The following is a 15,185-nucleotide window of genomic DNA, read 5'->3' as shown; positions in this document are numbered from 1 at the left end:
GGGTGGGTCTGACTTCGAGCTCTGATATGGCATTGGTTAATCATCCTAGTTGCTGAGGGTTTGACTAGAGTGATCCCCTGTCCTCATCCCACCGGCGTGATGGAGGCATATGCCGAAGTTGTTCAGGAATGACATCTGTTAGCGGATGAAATAGAAGGACACCGTATTCCTCTTAGCGATATTTTATACAGGTTCGAACAGGTTTCAGAGGAGATTTGCCAGGTGTCAGCATCACAAGACCTCGATATTGACAACCTTGCGTGGAGGAATTTAGAAGATGTACGATGCCAACTACAACGACAACTGTACCCACATCCTGGTCAGCCGCAGTGCAACATATTGCTATCAGGTATTGCGAACATACTTCTTATTTTAGGCAAAAGGAAAAGGGACCAGGCATCTGAACACCGGGCCTTCCTGAAGGAGACAGAGTGGGTCCACATGGAGCAGGCAGAAAAGGACCATCAGCAGTGCGAAAGACATTTTCAGCTGCTGATGGAGGACACGGTCCATGCCAGGGTGGAAGAGTCAGCCGCCAGGGAGAGGGAGGCTGCCATCCAGGAGAGGGAAGCTATCATCTGGGAGAGGGAGGCTGCAGAGTTTGCAGCCTTCAACCGAGGTTTCTTGGCTGTCTTCGGGCAGCCTGCCAAGGCCCTGGGAGGACAACGTGCCCCAAAACAGGCCTGAGAAAAGACTCATCTTTTGCAGTTATTTGTATATAGTTTATATACTATACCTTGCACGTTGTTAATAAATGTTTATTCAATTTGCAGGGTATTAGTGACTACACCATAGATATAAAATATTTGATGCAACATGTCATAATGAATTGCCATTCTGGGATAGAACCATATGGCAGCCATCTGACCTAGGTACAGTTCTAAACCTGCATGAATAGAGGCCTTGCACGGGATGTTTGTGTAGTTCTCTTTCTTCCAGCATGTAATTGCTAACAAGTTAGCTCGCTAGAACAGACGATTATCTGACGTGGCTGTTAGAGCACAATAGCTGAAGATGTATTCCACCCAGGGAAGCTTTTCGATGTTCTATTTCATTTATTTCAAGCTTATGCAAATCAAACATACAGGTAATGTGGGGCTTCAACAAAGAGAGGAGAAAAAGTATTAACAAACAAAAAACGTTAGCTTTACATTCTGTGGTTTTTATTTAATTAGGAGTTCATAGCACACAGTAGTTAATAATAAAGTTGAGGAACTAATACAAATAATTTTTTTGGTTGAAAACAAATACAGATACACATACAAACAGTGGCACCTCCCCCCACCCCTAATACACACACACACACATTAATTATCATAAACAGGCCTAGTGGCTTGTCTCTTACTCCATAGCCATCTGGTTGTAACCTATGAAACTGCACTGGCAGAAACAACTTCATCACACCCACTTTAGTTAGATGTAAGGGATAACCCATCATGCAGCTGGGTTTAATGTTACAGTCTTAATAATATTCTTTTCAATACAGCCAGAACTCACTTGTCTCTGATTGATCTATTTCTTGACATCAATATTTGAGACAAACATTGTGGTTAATGTTGGCTGGGCAAAGTATGTTAGTTTGACATGCCATGTCCTCCCAATGGTATATTATTGTAAAGTCAGATGTGTGCGTGTAATGCATGCAGGCTAGTTGCGTAGGTAAGTTTAGTTACCAACACAATTAAGTTCAGATGAAAACGAGAATAACTTTTCAGGTTATCGCATAAGTATCAAACTATCAACAACAAAAAAAACAGAATGCAATTTTGAAATGCTCAGTGTTGCTTGTAATAAAGTTAAATTGCTTAAAAACAGACCTAAGATCTACAACAACAGTTGATTATGCAGAAAGTATGTTTTTTTCTTTTCTGTTTTTGGCTGGACCGCAACAGCAGGGCCAGCCCTACAAACACGAATGTCTGTGACTGAGTGACTGAGTGAGTGATGAAGTTACGCCATTGGTCGGCCGAGTTACGTAGTTACACCATTGGTCAGCCAAATCATGTGTGTTCGGTCCAGCCATATACTAGGTTTTTACCTGGTCTTGTTTAAAATGGTGTTTCTGACCTAAGGAAATGTATCCATCAGATAAATAATTCAAGAAATATAATTTATTCATTAAACAAATTTTTTCCACTGAGAATTATTTTTATTTATTCATCTATAAATTATTTCCGACTCAGCAAAGATCTTTGCTACATTAAATATTTATTGTAAAATAAGATAGATGCCCGCATTTAATTTGATCCACTGAGATCTACTAGTACTGAGATGTACTATCCCATAGGTTTTCACTCCAACCCTAACAAAGCACAACACATTCAACAGCTAGAGATCTTGTTGAGCTGCTAATTAGTAGAGTGAGGTGTGCCAAATTTGGGTTGAGATGAAAACATACAGCAGGGTAGATTTCCAGGAACAGGGTTGGTGACCACTGGATTAAGGGCGCTATGGAAACGGAACTTCACGCCCAGGCTCAAAGCAGATGCAAGGCAGTTGGTCACAGCAGCTCACAGCGCTACAGGTGAGATTTTCCACAGACATCATGCCACACTGGGCATACAGGGAGCTATTTGGTTGGCCTGATCCCCATTTAGTGTATTCCATTGGCTCCCTGTTGAGCCAGCCCCACTTTTCGGACAGAATGCCCTTGCGCAAGCCCACCCAGACTGCACTTTGCTGGGTCCCATTCAGCTCCTGGCCAGCATACAGCAGGAATTCCTCTACATCGAGACTTGCCAGCTGGCTGTTGAGGTTCCTGCAGTGGGCCTGTGCATCTGCCCAGCTCTTCTCCTCCTGCACCAGGTCCAGTACACCCACGTATAGCCGGCACTTACGACCATCTGACCACACAGACAAACACAGAGATAACACTCATGTCACCATCTTATGAATTACTATTATTTGCCTCCTCAAAAACAATGTAAACTAGCTCATTCAGTCTTTCAGTAATTAAGCCCTTGTATAATGAAGTTCAGTGCTCATTAGGGCAGTTTTGCCCTTGTTTGTGTAACTTTAATTTTAAGTTTAATGTTCAGTAGTGTAGTTAGGAAGTCCTCAATCGTGCACTTCTTCAGCTTGCTGGCTCTCTTGGGACTATACTTTCCCCCTATAGGGAATGACTGCACTTTGACCCCTGATCTTTGCACTTGGGTTTCCAATGGAAGCTGCTCTGGATAACATCTGCTAAGTGAAGTAAAAGCCTCCATATTGATCCCAATACCCCACCCTGCTGCTCCCAGGTCATTGTGTGCCAATTAAAAAATCTCCTGACAAGGATACACTACCTGTGACAAACATTACCCATCTTCATAACACAGTATCACACAGTATGATGTGGTGACAATGTCACACATTTGTTATAATACATTTTAATCAAGTGTTGGGCGGCAGTGTAGTATAATGAGTGAGGAACTGGTCTTGTGACCTAAAGATCACAGGTTTGATTCCCAAGTAAGACACTGCCGTTGTACCCTTGAGCAAGCAACCTGCATTGCTTCCGTATATATATCCAGCTGTATAATGTAAATGCTGTAAATGCAATGTAAATGCTATGTAAAAGTTGTGTAACTCACTCTGGATAATAGCTGGATAATAATCTGCTAAATGCTTGTAATGTAATCTTGTGGTAGCAAACACAAAGATACACACTTCTTGTTGTGCTAAGACCATTTGACTAAGACATTACCTGGTTCCACTTTCAGGCTCAGAGCTGGGCTCCCAAATAACGATGAGTCTTTCCCAATAATGTAGACGCCCATCTTGGAAGTCAGGTGCCAGACGACACGGTGCATGTCCGAAGACCACAGGTTGACTAGCGCCACGGAGTAGTCAGAGTTTTTCACTTGGACCCAGGTCACACCTGAAGTAAGTGGCTGCTTCCCTAGACGAATCCCCTCCTTGTCAGCAGTTTTCACTACTATCAGGAGAAAGTTTTGCGTCCATGAAAAGGTGTGCACCAGGTAACAGGTGGAGAAACGTTCCACTGGTATCAAAGCCATGACGCCAAAATCCAACAGACTGATAGAAACTGGCATCGGAGCCTGGATGTAGAGGGAGGTGTCCATCAGTGTTGGTACTTTGGAATTTGGAGGAGCCAGGTACTCGGAGGGCAGAATGCTTTCTGGACCAGTGCCGTCAGACTTCACTAGCAGAATGATCTGATTAATTTTTGCGTCTGATACGGATAGGGACGGCACGATGAAGGTTCTCCCCCAGCTGGAAACGGGGGTTAGCTGCTCAAACACCAGGCCACACTTGCAGTTGCGTTTCGCAATGCAGGGGTGCCCAAACAGCACAGCTACTGGGGTTTGGGCGGTCACCTGTGTGGACACAGGGTATTTCGGACTTTGGAACTTAGCATTTTCATATGGGCCGAGGTTGACTGTGAGCGGGTCCTGGGATGGCTGGGAAATTGTGACCGTGTTGGCAACCTGGGCGTTGATGACGACAAACTGATATAAGTGGTCTGTAGGATCTGCTGGGGAGGCCAGACGGTACTCTGTACCCAGATTCTGCACAGGCTGAACTATGCCAGTGTCAAAGCTTGTGAACTTCTGATTGACAGAGAAGACGGTCACCGGGGAGCTGCTAGTCACACGAACTGTCTTGTAGGAAGTGTTAAACTTGTCCAGCTCCAACCCGCTGGGGAGGATCAACTCTTTTGTCTGCCCAGCTGACATCGTAAAGGTTGCCTTAAAGGTTTGGTCCACCACACTGACGTTGACCTGTGTGCATTTTCTCAGGGCAGAAATGTGGAGTTTGAGGGTGGGCGAACTTCTGTAGTAATAAGCTATGTTCTCCATGAAGGCTGTTACAAACTCAGTCCCAGAACTCTCAGGGTAGCAGAATCCTGTTAAAGTCCAAGAACAGACAATTACAGTAATTTACAGCTAGGCCAATGTCAGAATCATCTAGCTACACAGCAGTGATTTCTTACAAATGACAGAAAAAATGTGCAATTCTGTTGGTTGGCTTACAGAATGAGCAAACACCTTTTTTCCTGAACAGTCAGAAATGGTACAATATTTAAACAGTCCTGTGATACTGTAGTATGTCCCAAGTCTGAAGGGACGGCGTGGCTAGGGCACCATCTGCAGGCAGAGAGGGAGCGGTTTAGCTGGTCTGCAACCACGGCTGTCTGCAACTACGTTTGGTTGTTTATCTGCTCTGCCTGCAGAGAGACCGGGGCGCTGGAATGAGAGATGCACACGGGAGCGACGTGTTGTGTAATCCCCTTCCTTACCCGGTGTGTTTTGTTTTGTCTGTGTACCGACGTTCATGTAACCAGCACACAATGTGTGAGTCCCAGAACTGTGGATTGTGTAGTTTGTGGGGAGAAGGACTGCAAAACCTGTTACACCAAGACATAAATTATTTAACTGTATTACCTGTTGTCTGTTGTCCTAACCAATTATTATAATATAAACTGGATGATAATGGTATCTATGAATAACACTACTGAAGGAATTAAATCAGGGGATGTAGGGCAGTGAAAACACCATGATGCCATCTCTTTGGCACAGAAAAGATCAGTATAAACTCTTGTGTCCAGTAGAGGGGACTGCAGTCCAACAGAAGGGCCAACAGTACGTCACATCACTTAATTGTATTTGTGAACTGCTTCGCCTGTCTAATTGACTAACCAATAAGTATATAGCTAGAAACAAGAAATGTGCAGCATCCACATATTTTACCAGGTTTGCCATTCAGTAACCCACAAGAACCGGCAAACAACAGATCACAATGCACATTTAAAACAAGTTCAGAGGATGGAAACGGCCTTCATGTCAATTATTAAAGGACTCGGTTGACTTAACACACTGCTGGAGTCCCTTTAGCTAAGATAAAAAAATCATTTTCTTTTATTCTTATTTCCTCATTAACACTGTGAATTTGAAGTCCACCCATGTAAATAACAGTACGAACAGCTCTGGGGCAGAGGGGAGGAGGAAAGCAAGAGAGACATTTTGAGACGGCTCACCTGTACAAAGGGAAGTCAAGAAGAATGCAGCCACCATCTGGCTCCAGGTAAGCGACATTTTACTACCAGCGACAGAGATGGCCATTCCCACAATCCAATGAGCTGCAAGAAGGACACCTCTCATACCACACACATCTCATCCACCAACACAGATAGATTGGACAACTATATTTTACAGTCATATTTTAGATGTTCATAACAACCTCAGCCCTTCTTGGGATGCTGACATACACGTTCTGAACTGTGTGTAGTGAGATATTGGTCCATTCTTTTAAAATGAAAGCCTTGAGTTCTTTGAGGGATGAAGGAGGAGGAAATCTATTCTACATCCTGCGTTCCAGAACACCGCGCAAAGTTCCAATGCTGTATAGATCTGCTGATTGTGGAGGTCATGGCATTGGCTTCATCCTGCTGTTCATGAAACTACTTGAATTTGTTTGACATGGTCATCTTGGAATATAGCAGTGATCTTCATTCCTGGTCCTGACGGGCCGCAGGGTCTGCTGGGTTTTCCTTTTAGTCGGCACTCAATCGGACAAGTAAAGCAGTTCATTACACAGTTAACTCACCTCACCTGGTTTCTTGGGTCTGAATGTGTTTTTGATATTAAAGGTGAAAAACAAAAAAAAAAAACTCAGTAGACCCTGTGGCCCGCCAGGTCCAGGACTGAAAATCACTGCACTAGAGCAGTGGATCCCAAACTCAGTCCTGGGGGGCCCTGCATATGCTGGTTTTCGTTCCAACCACAAGTGCAATCCCACAATTTATACAAGCTGTTTATTTTTCTTAATTAGGTGCTTTTCATGTCTAGAGGGATTATTCACGTTCTTAAGCCACACTGTCAGAAACAGAAATGCATGCCATGAAAAATAAATAAAAAATTTTAACTAACCAAATTAAAGACCCAGGTTCCCAACTGGTGAAAGCTTGGACACATGGAAACTTTTCGTTAGATGAGGAAGAATTCAAAGACAAAGCAAATAACAACGAGCTCCTTTGTTTTAATAAGATAAAGAAAAAAAAATGTTAAATAGATGTGTTCAACAACTTAAATATGAGCCTATTGATTCAACTCCATATTTGTTTCGAGCTGTGTCACCTAGATATTATTGCAAAGGGGGTACATGGATGTGGATATGGTTTATACATTAAATGAATATTGTTTTATCAGAACTAATAAACGTGTGCATTTTCTGTAATGTATCATGTATCTACCTTTGTTTTCTGTGATGTTTTTTTAAAAATGAGCTGGGTAAAAATGTTGGCACTTACCGGCCACTGTGGCTGGTGGACCAAAAACTTAATTTCCCACCCTGCATATAGTAGTCACTCTTTGTCAGTGTCCAACACTAAACCTTGTGTAGTGTAGACATAATCGTGGGGTAATTTCAAAGCTGACATGCGGATATAGATTAGGTGTAATGATGATCCGATAACCAGAAATGCGACATCTGATTGCAGTGCCAAAATGAGTGTATGATTGCTCAAATTCAGTAATGGGATCACACTTTATTTTTTTTACATTAGGTGAGTAGTAAAGCATTTTGTAACAAATTCACCTTTTAACAAGTAGCCAACATGCAATATATGCACACACATGCTTCTGAGAGCAAAGGAGAGCTTTTTTAAATAAGCAGGACTCGAGAACCAAGTTCTACGAAAATGATTTTGCATTTTCAACATGCATGAGGTAATCGGACATGCATTTCCTTTCCAGTGCCAAACCTTATTTGCACTGCCAAATTTCTACTGCAAATCGAATAGTAAATCGAGGTGTTTCTCCAGTGTGGAGCAGAATTTTATGACCATATGTGCATAATGACCATGCAAGCCAATGGTTGTGGTTGGTTCTGCCATAAAATGGAATATGTTGTGTATTTGTGCATTATAACAAAAAAAATCTACATTTCTATAAAAAAATTTTTTTGGATACATCAAGTTATATCTGTATCCGAATGCAGACTTTCGTGTTTCAAAGTTGCTAGGTGTTTGAGTAAACCATTAATCATCCCAGACCACTTCTACTAAAAGGTTTAATCAAGAAACACTACCTGGTGTATAACACATTTTTGATGATGGCAAACAATTCGTTTAGATCAGTGACTGGTACATGTCAACTTTTAAATTTGTGACATTGACTGCATCGAAGAAAAAATTTAATTAAATTTACATTTGAACTAAAGCCCGCTAAAAGTGAAAGCTAACAAGTTACACCTACCTTTACAGGCAGAAAACAACACAAAAACAACAGTCTTACCTGATACCTTGAAGCTTGATAAACCACAGGCTGTCTTTCCTTCTGAATCTGAGGTTTGTCACGTCTCCTCAGCACACACATTTGGCATTCAAATATATACTTAAATCAAGCTGCATTTTGCATGAAATGAAAATGGAGGTGTTTTTTCCCCCCCTGTGGGACCAATGGAAATTTGTTCACACTTGAGTTTCAGAATGTGGACGGTATGACAACACGCAAGGGCAACACTTTGAACCTCCACAGTTCAAGATAACACATTTGGGTCACTCCAAAATTTGTGAGTTTTATGGACTTCGGGTTATTTTCACACGTGCCTGGGTCACGAAAAGGAGAAAATTGTAACTTAACCCTCCTGTTCTGTTCATTTTTTAGGTACAGCAAATGTTCTGGGTCATCCATACGGGGTTTGCAAATACATGAATGACTTTATTTAAAATTTTGATTCACTATAGGCCAGTAGAGAATTTCTACTGAAAATAATAGTATTTCCTAGATTTTCAACTTTAAAAGGGTCAATTTGACCGCAATACAGAGGTTAGTTAGGGTACTCTGCGGTTTTTGAGATTTTGTAGCGAGACAGGTCTGTTCTTAGTAATGGAATGTTCACATTAGATGTCTTTTTGTATGCACATCCCATGGGATCATTCCAACCAGAGATGCCATCAAAGGCACAGAACACTGTGGTTTAAAAAATGGCTTAAAAATGTATTTCATCAGTCTAATGGCAACACAGCAAGAGTAGGCTAATATGCTGAATTTCAAAATGGCTTAACGGTGACAATAAGTCCAATATCTAAATGGCTAAACAGTTGTGTCTGGGCTCTGACCTTACAGCCCCAGAACACAGAAAATGAATTCATCCTCATCCAGCAGACCATTCTCTTCTCCCCAGGTTTCATGAAACCATTTCCCGCAGTGCCCACAAGCCGCCAAATCCTCATTGGCCTTGGGGGTCAGTTTCATGGCTGTAAAACTTTCCCACAAACTGCAGGAATCCATGCTATCACTTGCTATTTTCTGCACACAAGCAGAATCATTCGGACACATTTTTCTACTTTTGACCTTTTGTCCATTTTTGCTCTTTGATCTGTTTATAAATTCAAAGTGCTCCTCACTTGTTAAGTTGTCGACGTCGATCGACTAGGCCTAATTTAAATAGGCTAGGCCTACCTAATTTAAAAAAAGAAATGTCAGTCGCTCAGCACTAGGAGTGAAAACATCACAGGAATTGCAGCTCCATTAACAGGAAACATCCCTGTTGCTCTGAAACCTATAGAAGAGTAGGCTAATAACCATTATGTGATTATGTAAAAGAAAGGGAAGGGGAGGTGACTTTATCCACAAAATGCTGTAAGAAAGTGAAACATAGTGCAACTTGTGAAATGTGCTTCTGCCCTCTTTCCTTCCAATCATTGAAATTTAGGAATAAATTATGAATATAAACAAACCTGACTGGGCATTTGTGAACGAAGAGAAAGAGCTGCGAAGGCAGATTCTTTCCCACCGATTTTCTCTGAGAGAATGCATTTAAATTAAATATTAATTTAGTTCCCCCACGAAGATTATTCGGCTGTAATAGCAACGTTACATTTTTTGGGCAATTATTAGTTATAAGTTATGTAGTTTCCATACAAAACCAAGACGACCACAATGTTTTTTTAAAAAACGTGCACTTCCTTATACGTCCATTTTGCATGTGTATCCGAGTACCTTGCAAGCAATTTTCCTCTGTCAAGATCGGAAGTTGTTAGTTACACGCCAAGCGTGACACACCGGACAGGGAATTGCGACAGTACCGGGGAACACCGTTCTCGTCGCATGGAGAGAGAGAGCGCACACACAAACACGAAATCAAATAAACGGACCTCTTCACCCTTCCCCCTCAAGGGGTTCCGGGCAAAAACAATTAGCTAAAATAACAAAGACATAAGAAAGTAAAACGGCGCGATCACTTTCCCGTGCGCCGCCCGTAGCTGACCCGCCTTCCCGGCCAGGTCCAGCTCCGACAACATCCCAGCTGAGGATTACTTCCCTTCGTTTGTAAAATAAAATAAAACGAAACGAACCGAACCGAACAAAAACTCATAATTGAGCTCTCAGTTTTAGCTCCCGGTCTCGGGCCCGAACTGTGGAGAGCAGCACACCTTTAAGCACCTGGGCTGATTAGCCAACGCAGCCCAGGTGGGTGTGCTCTCTCCACCAGCCGGCACAGCCGAGACCGATCCGCCTCTTAGGCGGACCGACTGACACATTGTTATTAGCTGATGTAGCTAAATGTCCAATGGAAAGAATTATTGATTGTGGTACAGGAGCATTTGCGATTATGTAATCGGCAGGAAAAAGAAGAAGGAAAAAACGCAAAACCACGCAATGAATTATCTCTTGATTTACTGTTACTTGACATTTTATCGATTTTGCCTCTGATTTGCATTTTAGAGGTGGACAGTAAACTAAAAAATAAATCATTTCACATTTTCTGCAAGGATTGCTTTGCATTTACAGTCCATATTTATTATGAAAATGAATAATTTTAAGCAATCACATGAAATGGTAATGGGGTTTTCATCAATTCAAGATGTGCACATCTGGAGTTATAATTTATTAAACAGAACAATGAAAAACAGGCGGAAATTGGCCCCGTTTGAACTGCACAACGTGGTTAATAACACCAAACCTGTATTCATAGATAAAAATAGCTCTGCTACACTATGCAAGGGCACCTCTCCTCCCGGATTTGACATCAAACGAGGTGTTAGGCAGGGTAGGCCCCTGCTTTTTTTTTGTTTGTTTTTTTTTTTACTGCTGAGACTTGTGATTAGTATCAGACAAAGTAGCACCAGTGGCATTTCCTTATAGGTGGCCCAGTATTGTGTCATCATCACTCAACATGGCTTACCATACGGCAATCTTCCTACCAAGCAGGCTGAACGAGCTCTGCTTGAGATAAATGCCTTCTCATTGGTGTCTGGCCTAAAAGTTCATTTACATAAACAAGAATTATTTCCAGCGAAACTTTCAAATTTAGCCTCTGTAAAAACTATTAAAGTTTGTCAGAAAGTGATGTATTTGGGAATAATAATTAGTAAAAACAAGGAAAGAAGGTTTGATGACGTTTTGAAGCCACAAATTGAAAGAAAAAAAACCAGCAAAGATTTACTATTCCTTGTCCGGAGAGACCTTACAGTAGATGGCCATGTTCTTCTGTGTGACGCTGAAAGTGGGGTGACACCACTAACACAGGCATAAAACCTGGAGTCACAGACAGTCAAGTCACAAGTCATGGTTAGGCTCGAATCCAAGTCCTGGACTTGAATACTACAAGACTGGTGTGTGTTGATGTGTGTGAGCGTGTGCATGTACGTGTGTGTGTGTGTGTGCTTGCATGTGTGTGTCATTTATGGGTTGTGTGTTTATGCGTGTAATGTAGTATGTCTGTGTGTGTGTGTGTGTGTGTTCATGTACGGGTGTGTGCCTGTGTTTGTGTGTGTGTTTTATGTACGTGCAATGTTTCTGTATGTGTGTGTGTGCATGTGTTTACGTGTGTGTGTGTGTGTGTGTGTGTGTGTGTGCGCTCAGGGGGGTGTTCTGTGAGTACTTGGTACGCAGTCATTTACAGATTAGCAAGGCCCACGGCTTCACAATGCTGCTTTGTTGCTGAACCAGATTAACATACCAAGTGACCGGAGGTGTGGGCAGCCATCGTTCTTTTCCCCTTTTCCTCCGTCTCTCTCTTCCTCGCTCCCTCACTTCCTGAAGGCTCAGGAACATACACTCCAGCACAGAACACAGTGAGTACACCCTATTTGTCAGTTACATTTTCATCAGCAAAGCCATAGAAAAGGGTCTTCATGGCTGGTAACTACAGTAGTGCTTAACTTCAGGAGCGGATTAATGGCTGTGTTCTAAGCGCTTGTATAAGTTGCTTTATGATTATAACCGACGCACTCTGTCTGCTCCCTTCCCCCCGTTTTCGCTCTCTTTTCTAATGACCTGATGTTGTTTCTGTGTCTGTCTATGTCAGAGCCTCTGGGCCTTGTGTGTCAGTGATAAAATCTTTCAGTCTGACTCCTCGCTGTGTGTTAACGAGCACGCGTGCCTAACTGCCAACATGTGAGAGCCCGCGTGCCTGACGTGTCATTCGTCAGTCAGCGTGTCAGTCGGTTAGGCTGTTCGCCTCCGCGCCGTCCTCACACCAGCACCGGAAAGGGGTGCCGCAGGAGGTCAGCCGGGCCACCGGGGGGCAGTGATGACGGTGACCTACTCGCGTAGGGTGGCCGACGCCGGCCTTGGCAGCTTCTTCCACCTGCTGCTGCGCTGGAGGGGAAGCATCTACAAGCTGCTGTACAGGGAGCTGCTCATCTTTACTGCGCTCTATTGCGCCCTCAGTGTCATTTACAGGTAATTGCCAGAGGCCTGTGCTTGGTCATATGCTACAGGCAGGCAGAGACTTCAGCCACTGTCGTTGGAAGGGATTAAAACCTAACTGAAAGGGAACAGATAGGGGAAAAAAGGAAGGAAGAGAAGGGTGAAAGGCAGAGGAGGCAGGGATAGAAAGCGACTGTTGAATCTCAGAAAGGTAAGACATGTAGCGATTACAGTTTTTGAGCGGTAGCTAGTGATACCTATTATTTTAAAGGTCAAGGTGGGCAAGGTTTACTGGTCAAAGAGAGTTGGACAGTTTTTTTTTATTTGTCAAACTGTTGTTAAAATTTAAGGTCAGTTATTTGGGGGGATTTTAGTGAATAGTTTAATTCTGGAATGTAGATTTTTGTGAAGCTGATTGGGCTGTTTGATTGGGCCCTTCTCAAAGTGAGCTGAGCATCTAATTGGCTCTTCTCATCAGGTTCCTACTGAATGAAGACCAGAAGAGGCTGTTTGAGAAGTTGGCCATTTACTGCAACCGTTATGCTGAGCTGATCCCTGTGTCCTTCATCCTGGGTAAACACACACACACACACACATTCACAATTCTTCTGAAAACAAAATTCTCAATTCATGTGCTATACTTGTGTACATTTTACAAAAATAGTTTTCAACATAAAGAATGGAACTTACTATAGCTATACCTGTTATTGACTCAATTGCGATTTTTCCTAGAAATATCAAACTGAGTGTGACCATATTTTTCATTCAGGATATAGTCAGATAGCAATGTTTGCACATTGGTATTTGTTGTTCAGTTGGACAGTCGCATCTTATCAAAATGTTCTGTACTGTAATGTTATGTTGTGATAACCAGTGTATCTGCACAGTGCATGCTGTGTGTGTGACTCTGTGCATGTGTCTGACTCTGTATGTGTATGTGACTGTGAGTGTGTTTGACTGTGTGTGTGACCCTGTGTGTGTGTGTGTGTTTGACTCTGTGTGTGTGTGACAGGTTTCTATGTGACGCTGGTGGTGTCCCGCTGGTGGGGCCAGTTTGAGAGCGTGCCCTGGCCCGACAGGCTGGGCTCGCTGGTGGCGGCACACGTTCGCGGAGGCGACGAGGCGACGCGGCTGATCCGCAGGACGCTGATGCGCTACGTCAACCTCTCCGGCGTGCTGATCTACCGCTCCATCAGCACCGCCGTCTACAAGCGCTTCCCCACCATGGAGCACCTAGTGCGGGCAGGTACGACATAGGCAGGTACGACACCGCTAACACAGACAGGTACGACACAGCTAACACAGACAGGTACGACACCGCTAACACAGACAGGTACGACACCGCTAACACAGACAGGTACTACACCGCTAACACAGACAGGTACGACACCGCTAACACAGACAGGTACGACACGCTAACACAGACAGGTATGACACCGCTAACACAGGCAGGTACGACAGCGCTAACACAGACAGGTATGACACCGCTAACACAGGCAGGTACGACAGCGCTAACACAGACAGGTACGACACCGCTAACACAGACAGGTACTACACCGCTAACACAGACAGGTACAACAGCGCTAACACAGACAGATACGACACCGCTAACACAGACAGGTATAACAGCGCTAACACAGACAGGTACGACACCGCTAACACAGACAGGTATAACACTGCTAACACAGACAGGTACGACACCGCTAACACAGACAGGTACGACACGCTAACACAGACAGGTATGACACCGCTAACACAGGCAGGTACGACACCGCTAACACAGACAGGTATGACACCGCTAACACAGACAGGTATGACACCGCTAACACAGACAGGTACGACAACGTTAACACAAACAGATATGACACCACTAACACAGACAGGTATGACACCGCTAACACAGACAGGTACAACAGCGCTAACACAGACAGATACGACACTGCTAACACAGACAGGTACAACAGCGCTAACACAGACAGGTACAACAGCGCTAACACAAACAGATACGACACTGCTAACACAAACAGATACGACACTGCTAACACAGACAGGTATGACACCGCTAACACAGACAGGTACGACACCGCTAACACAAACAGATACGACACTGCTAACACAGACAGGTATGACACTGCTAACACAGACAGGTACAACAACGCTAACACAAACAGATACAACACTGCTAACACAGACAGGTACAACAGCGCTAACACAGACAGGTACAACAGCGCTAACACAAACAGATACGACACTGCTAACACAAACAGATACGACACTGCTAACACAGACAGGTATAACACCGCTAACACAAACAGATACGACACTGCTAACACAAACAGATACGACACCGCTAACACAAACAGATACGACACCGCTAACACAGACAGGTATAACACTGCTAACACAGACAGGTACGACACGCTAACACAGACAGGTACGACACCGCTAACACAGACAGGTATAACACCGCTAACAAAGACAGTCATAGCACCACCAACAGGGGAAGTTATAGCACAGTTTTAACAGGACTGAAACTTAAACTGTTTTGCTCTATACTTCGCATCCTAGATGTGCAACTTG

At 43.4% G+C, this 15,185-nt stretch overlaps 2 protein-coding genes across 4 annotated transcripts in view; one reads left to right on the top strand and one right to left on the bottom strand.

Annotated features, from left to right (window-relative positions):
• Positions 1–1,146: 1,146 nt before the first annotated feature.
• LOC135242223 (IgGFc-binding protein-like) lies at positions 1,147–10,432 on the bottom strand. 2 transcript variants are annotated; one of them, XM_064313208.1, is made up of 4 exons: positions 9,951–10,432; positions 5,984–6,085; positions 3,689–4,852; positions 1,147–2,843 (listed from the first exon to the last, which is right to left on the bottom strand). In XM_064313208.1, the coding sequence occupies exons 2-4, from the start codon at positions 6,066–6,068 to the stop codon at positions 2,449–2,451; spliced, it is 1,644 nt and encodes a 547-aa protein (XP_064169278.1). In that variant the 5' UTR covers positions 6,069–6,085; positions 9,951–10,432; the 3' UTR covers positions 1,147–2,448. The 2 variants fall into 2 exon arrangements, with proteins under 2 accessions (XP_064169278.1, XP_064169279.1); XM_064313209.1 differs by having other exon boundaries at positions 10,193–10,432.
• Positions 10,433–11,777: 1,345 nt separating this feature from the next.
• Positions 11,778–15,185, top strand: part of best1 (bestrophin 1) — a 15,487-nt gene continuing 12,079 nt past the window's right edge. Inside the window, exons 1-4 of one of the 2 annotated variants that reach the window (XM_064313005.1) lie at positions 11,778–12,028; positions 12,262–12,638; positions 13,084–13,178; positions 13,618–13,851. In XM_064313005.1, the coding sequence (XP_064169075.1) occupies positions 12,487–12,638; positions 13,084–13,178; positions 13,618–13,851 (481 nt within the window). In that variant the 5' untranslated portion in view covers positions 11,778–12,028; positions 12,262–12,486. Of the gene's footprint in view, positions 12,639–13,083; positions 13,179–13,617; positions 13,852–15,185 lie in introns of both variants that reach the window. The other variant, XM_064313006.1, reaches the window with a different exon arrangement.

The sequence above is a fragment of the Anguilla rostrata genome, chromosome 16 (assembly GCF_018555375.3).
Source record: "Anguilla rostrata isolate EN2019 chromosome 16, ASM1855537v3, whole genome shotgun sequence".
Taxonomy (NCBI): Eukaryota; Metazoa; Chordata; class Actinopteri; order Anguilliformes; family Anguillidae; genus Anguilla; species Anguilla rostrata.
This window is presented reverse-complemented; position numbering and strand designations above follow the sequence as displayed.